This window comes from Mangifera indica, chromosome 6 (genome assembly GCF_011075055.1).
Source record: "Mangifera indica cultivar Alphonso chromosome 6, CATAS_Mindica_2.1, whole genome shotgun sequence".
Classification (NCBI taxonomy): Eukaryota; Viridiplantae; Streptophyta; class Magnoliopsida; order Sapindales; family Anacardiaceae; genus Mangifera; species Mangifera indica.
The window spans coordinates 11600091-11605930 of record NC_058142.1 but is presented as its reverse complement, the minus strand read 5'-3'; the positions used below and the strand labels follow the sequence as shown (position 1 = coordinate 11605930).

The window sequence follows — 5840 nt, the reverse complement described above, 5'->3', positions numbered from 1 at the left end:
GTGACCTTGCCTACTCAGTTCCTCAGAATCTAGGGGGTTAATGAAAGATACTGAGTTGTTTTGAAGTTCAGGATCGAAATTTTGGCTACCCACATCTTTCAATACTTATTGTAATATTAATGAAACGTTAGTTGTGTTGTATAAAGATATATTGAAAGTATCAACAATTTGTATCATTAACAACACCAACTTGCAATGTTTTTTGTAGAGATATATTGCTACATGCATTGCACTTTTGGCAACAAGCAAATGCATGTTGTTGTATTTATGTATTGGCAACTTACAAAGCATCTTACCATACATTTATTTACGCACCATTTGAATAAACAACCAATTTCCAAAATCTGTATTGTAGAAATTAAAAAAACGTATATTTGTATGAGCGCAAATATTTAAATTTACAACCTTTTTATAAAGGCCAAAGGACTATTTCCCACCCCAGATATGCTGCAATCTCAAGTTTCCACCTTTTATCTTTGATAATACCAAACATCCACCTATGAGCAATTAAAATTAATGGTGGTAAGGGTAAAATAGTCATTTTCTCTATAATATTAAAAATAAATTAAAATAGAATCTATTTTATCCCCCCTAAACTTTAAAAGCTAAAAGTTTCCCCCAGCCTAAGTTTTAAAAAATGGCAGTTTCACCCTAGGGTTTCGTTTTGAAATCTCCGACGATATCTTCAGCTCCATTGCAGACGACGTCTCCCTCTCGAGGCATCCTCTCCTTCCGACGATCTCTTTCCTCCCATTTGGACACCCGATCAACGTCGGAGAAGCCTTGAAAGACGAAAAACTTCATCGGGGAAGACAAATCCCAGATGAAGACGAAGCTGTCATCTTCATCTCGAAATACGGTCGTCTTGCCAGAGGTCCTCTTCTGAGAAACTTTTAGTTTTTAAAGTTTAGGAGGGTCAAAAGAGATAAAATTTCAAGGCGTTAAGGTTCTGTTAATTTTAACTGTTCATGGGTAGGTGTTTGGTAATATCAAAGATAAAGGGTGAAAACTTGAGATTGCAGCATACCTTGGGTGGGAAATAGTCGTTTGGCCTTTTATAAAATTCTGAAAGTCAAACTCAATCTTGTTATTCAGGGACAAATTTCAATTCATGCAATTTAAGAACATTTTATTGTAATTCTGTTCAATTTAAGGACACTTGGTATTAAAAATGATTACATTGAATAGGGAACCGGGGCAAACCAATAGTTGTACAAGTTATACCAAAAATACAACCAAAATAAAGTCTGCTAAAATAATTTTATGCAATAAAATATTTACATTTATTTAAAAATATAAATAATAAATTTTGTTAAAAAACAAAGAAAAAGAAAAGGAAATTTTGTTGGCTTAAGGGAAGCCAGCAATGCAGTTTGGAGGCGCCGATGACATGGCCTGGATTTGGTCTAGTTGGTTCAGATCTGGTCGAACAATAGTAGGGCTGTTGATTGTGCTTCTAACATGAGTAAAAGCCCATGGATTTGTCTGGTGATTGCACTCTTCATAATTCTCCTTTAAAAAAAAAAAAAAAAAGAAAAGAAATAGGTCGATAAAAAAGAAACAGAAATTCCAGTCAAAATATGGCAGCTGCCGCATTTGCAAAGGTCATCCATCTTCTAATTCATTGAATTTGAAGGGGACTGGTGTGAAATTGCCATTGTTGGTCGATTTAAATAAATAAAAATAGTAGCCGCCCGGAGGGAAGTTTCCGCTTGAGGCAATTATAAAACAAATAAATTAGGTGTGCACTTGATAACACGGGATTTAAAACTCAAAACAATTAAATAAATAAATCAATAATAAACAGTTCTATTCGGTTTTTCTCGGCAACTCCTTTGAACCCTTTTAGGCCGGTTTTGACCCAACCCATCGGTTGGTCATCTCTAAGTACAAGTCCATGGGAAAACGCGTTTCTTTATAATTATATTTCCTTGGTTGTCGTTTACCACTGGACAGCCTATTCCATTCTCGCTTTTAATATCCTGATTCGTTGACTTGTCACTTGACTGACATTAACGGAGAAGCAACTTGTCTAATTAAACAGCCTTAATTAGAACATTGCAGCCTGGACTAAAAATTCTTGCATTTTTGCACAAGAGATACAGAATGATCACAACAGGCTCTTCAAGATTTATGCTTTTCCTTTGTTTCATTCTTCTACATATTGCTAAACCCACAATTGCCCAGCAAGACTTCCTGTACTACTTCTGCGAAAACAGCAAAGGTAACTATACAGCGAATAGTACGTACCAGGCAAACCTCAATGCCCTCCTCTCTACTGTTTCTTCAAACACCAATGGATTCTACAATTTTTCTGTTGGACAAAACTCAGACAAAGTAAACGCAATGGCTCTTTGTAGAGGAGATGTTAAAGTAGAGGATTGCCGTAGTTGCCTCAATGATTCTCGACATAAGCTCACTCAGCTCTGTCCCAACCAAATGGAGGCTATTGGATGGTATGGCCAATGTATGTTACGCTACTCAAACCGCTCCATATTTGGCAGAAAAGAAGTCCTTCCTCGATTTTGGATCCGGAACAATAATAATGCATCAAGTGTGGAAGAATTCAATCAAGTGCTGCAGACATTAATGGACAGCCTGAAAAATAAAGCTAAATCTGGCGGTTCGCTTCAAAAGTTCGCCACTGCAAATGCATCTGCCCCCGATTTTAAAACATTGTATGGACTTGTTCAGTGCACTCCCGACTTGACCGATATGGGCTGCAATGACTGCCTTGACACCATTATTGGAGCTATATCAAATTGTTGTGATGGGAAGAAAGGAGGAAGAGTTGTAGCTCCCAGTTGTAATATTAGGTATGAGGACTTTCGTTTCTATAACCCTACAACTGACGATCAAGCACCACCGCCTCCTCCGCCGGAAAACAATGGTACAGATTAATTTTACCATCTATATATATATATATACACACATAATATCTGAAGATTTATGTCATCAGGAAATTTAATATCATTCTAGCGTATAAGAATCTATAACAGTGATGAAAAATTTAATATGAAAAGTTATATGAAATAGGTATATGATAAGAAAAAGATTTTGCAGGTAACACTTCTGGAACTGTCGTCATCATAATCATTGTTGTCTCAGCTGTTGCTCTGGTTATATTTCTTATCCTCATCTGCATCTGCTTCAAAGTGAGGAAGCCCAAGAAAAAAATTGAAAGTAAGAAGAGCTTGCTCTTAATTTCTTATACATCTCAATATATTTGAAGTTTAATTATTTTAATTTCGTTGAAACAACAAATTCTATCTATACTTATAAAATAAATATTAAATAAATTGAGTACTAGTTCCAAATTATTTACCACTAATTAGCTGGACATGAAATCAGGTACTTTTATACAAAACAGAAGATTGAAATAAATTAACACTGCAATATCGGTTTTCCTTAAAACCAAATATAAAAATACAGAGCAGCAATTAATTCACTTTTATTAAAAAATTACCCTTTCCCATGGCCATGTTATATTTACATGATTTTCTGACTGTCTCCCTGAAGAGTTATACAAAGCATCTAAAACCAGGGTTTGAAGTTAGAATTAATGCATTTTTGTTGAGATAGTTAGTTCTGGAATGCAGTCATGCATTCATCAGAAGTTTTTTTTTTTTTTTTTTTCAAACTGAGACACCCGAATGGCATTTCCGCTGAAAGTTTTTTCCACTATTGAAGCTGTGGATAAAATCAGAACTGCAGAGTCCTTGCAATATGATTTTAACACAATCAAAGTTGCGACAAACGACTTTTCTGAAGCAAATAAACTCGGACGAGGTGGATTTGGTGCTGTGTACAAGGTTATTATGATATATTCTATATATTACTATGGAAATTATTAGTTTATTTTTTATTTTCTGCCTATAAACTTTTCTGTTGAATTTTCAGGGAACGCTTTCTAATCAACAAGATGTAGCTGTAAAGAGACTATCTAGAGATTCTGGACAAGGAGATCTAGAATTTAAGAATGAAGTATTATTAGTGGCCAGGCTTCAACACAGGAATCTGGTTAGGCTACTGGGTTTCTGCTTGGAAGGCGATGAAAGGCTTCTCATCTACGAGTTTGTGCCTAACACAAGCCTGGATCACTTCATATTTGGTAATTAAACTCACTTCTGCATATTTTTTTTTTTTGTTTTGTTCTGTGTTATGAAGCTTCCACATAATAGGATCTGTTCTTGTTTTCAAATAAGCTGAATAAATGTTTAACTGCCTAGATCCAATTAAACGACACAATTTGGATTGGGAAAGGCGATATAAAATTATAGAAGGCATTGCTCGAGGACTTCTCTATCTTCATGAAGATTCTCGATTGCGTATAATTCATCGTGATCTCAAAGCTAGCAACATTTTGCTAGATGCAGAAATGAATCCAAAAATTGCAGATTTTGGCATGGCAAGATTGTTTCAAATGGATCAAACTCAAGGTGATACAAGCAGAATTGTAGGAACCTAGTAAGTATCATATTACACTTTACTCTCCTTGAAATTATATAGGAAATTACCTGACACTTCTCACAAAATTATTACAACGTCCAACATTACAATTCAATTAAAGATTATTATAATTATTGATGTCATCGTGCAGCGGATATATGGCTCCGGAGTATGCAATGCACGGGCAATTTTCAGTAAAATCAGATGTTTTTAGTTTTGGCGTGTTACTTTTGGAGATTGTAAGCGGACAGAAAAATAATTCTTTCCTTAACGAGGGGCATGTGGAGTACCTTCTTAGCTGTGTAAGTATAAGCCTCTAATTTTTACATGTATTTCTGCAAGCGTGACGGACTATAACGATTGATAAATTGTTACAGGCATGGAGAAATTGGAGGGAAGGAACAGCGTTGAATCTTGTAGATCCAACATTGGGATCGGGTTCAAGACCTGAAATGATTAGATGCATTCACATTGGGCTACTGTGTGTTCAAGAAAATGTAGCAGACAGACCAACCATGGCTTCAGTTGTTCTAATGCTTAATAGCAACTCTTTAACTCTCCCAGTTCCCAAGCAGCCTGGGTTTTTTATGGACAGCAACATAGAATCTGACATCTCATACTCACGGGACATTAATCCAAGGTTGACAAAACCCGAACATTCAGAAGGGGAAACGAAGCCACTTTCAGTGAATGAGGCTTCAATTACCGAGCCATATCCTCGGTAGTTTTGAGGACAAATGTTTGTGTAAAATTTTATTGAAAAAGGAGAGACAAGGCATACATATAAATTTATGTTTTTACAGAGTAATTCCTAAACCATTTTCTTCTGTGTGTATATTTTCACTTAGAGTAATGCTAATTAGGTGTTATTTTATCTTAATTCAAAATTATCAAATTACATAATAACACATTATTCAAATCTAAATTAATTTGTTTTCTTTCATCCAAATAGCCAATGGGCCTTAGGAGGAAGATTAGTAAACTCAATAATATTTATTTGTCAAATCTTCTAGAAAAGCAATTACAAACATAAACACTTGTTTAATATGCTAGATGAAAATTATTGCCGTGGTAATGAAGCAATTCATAAGGAGTTCAGATAAAATTTTCCGTTTTGCTTGTGGTATTTTGCTTAATAAAACACTCATGTAGTATCCGAAGAACCCTAACTGGTGTGCTTGCACGCCAAGCAAGCAATTTAAAGGGTGTTTCTCTCCAAATGGGAAACAGAGTTGTTCTTCAATTAGAGAAGGCCAAAAGACTATTTCCCACCCAAACTATGCTGAAATCTAAAAGTTCCCCCTATTAACTATGAAAATACCGTTTACCCACCCATGGCCGGTTAAATTTAGCGGAACCCTAACCCCTGAAAATTTAATCTTATTTTCCCC

At 35.4% G+C, this 5840-nt stretch overlaps 1 protein-coding gene across 1 annotated transcript; it reads left to right on the top strand.

Annotated features, from left to right (window-relative positions):
- Window positions 1–1977: 1977 nt before the first annotated feature.
- Window positions 1978–5329, top strand: LOC123218505 (putative receptor-like protein kinase At4g00960). Its single transcript, XM_044639978.1, has 7 exons — window positions 1978–2890; window positions 3064–3183; window positions 3691–3812; window positions 3901–4111; window positions 4230–4467; window positions 4601–4751; window positions 4827–5329. Exons 1-7 carry the CDS (start codon window positions 2107–2109, stop codon window positions 5172–5174), a joined length of 1974 nt encoding a protein of 657 aa, XP_044495913.1. The 5' UTR covers window positions 1978–2106; the 3' UTR covers window positions 5175–5329.
- The last annotated feature ends 511 nt before the right edge of the window (window positions 5330–5840 follow it).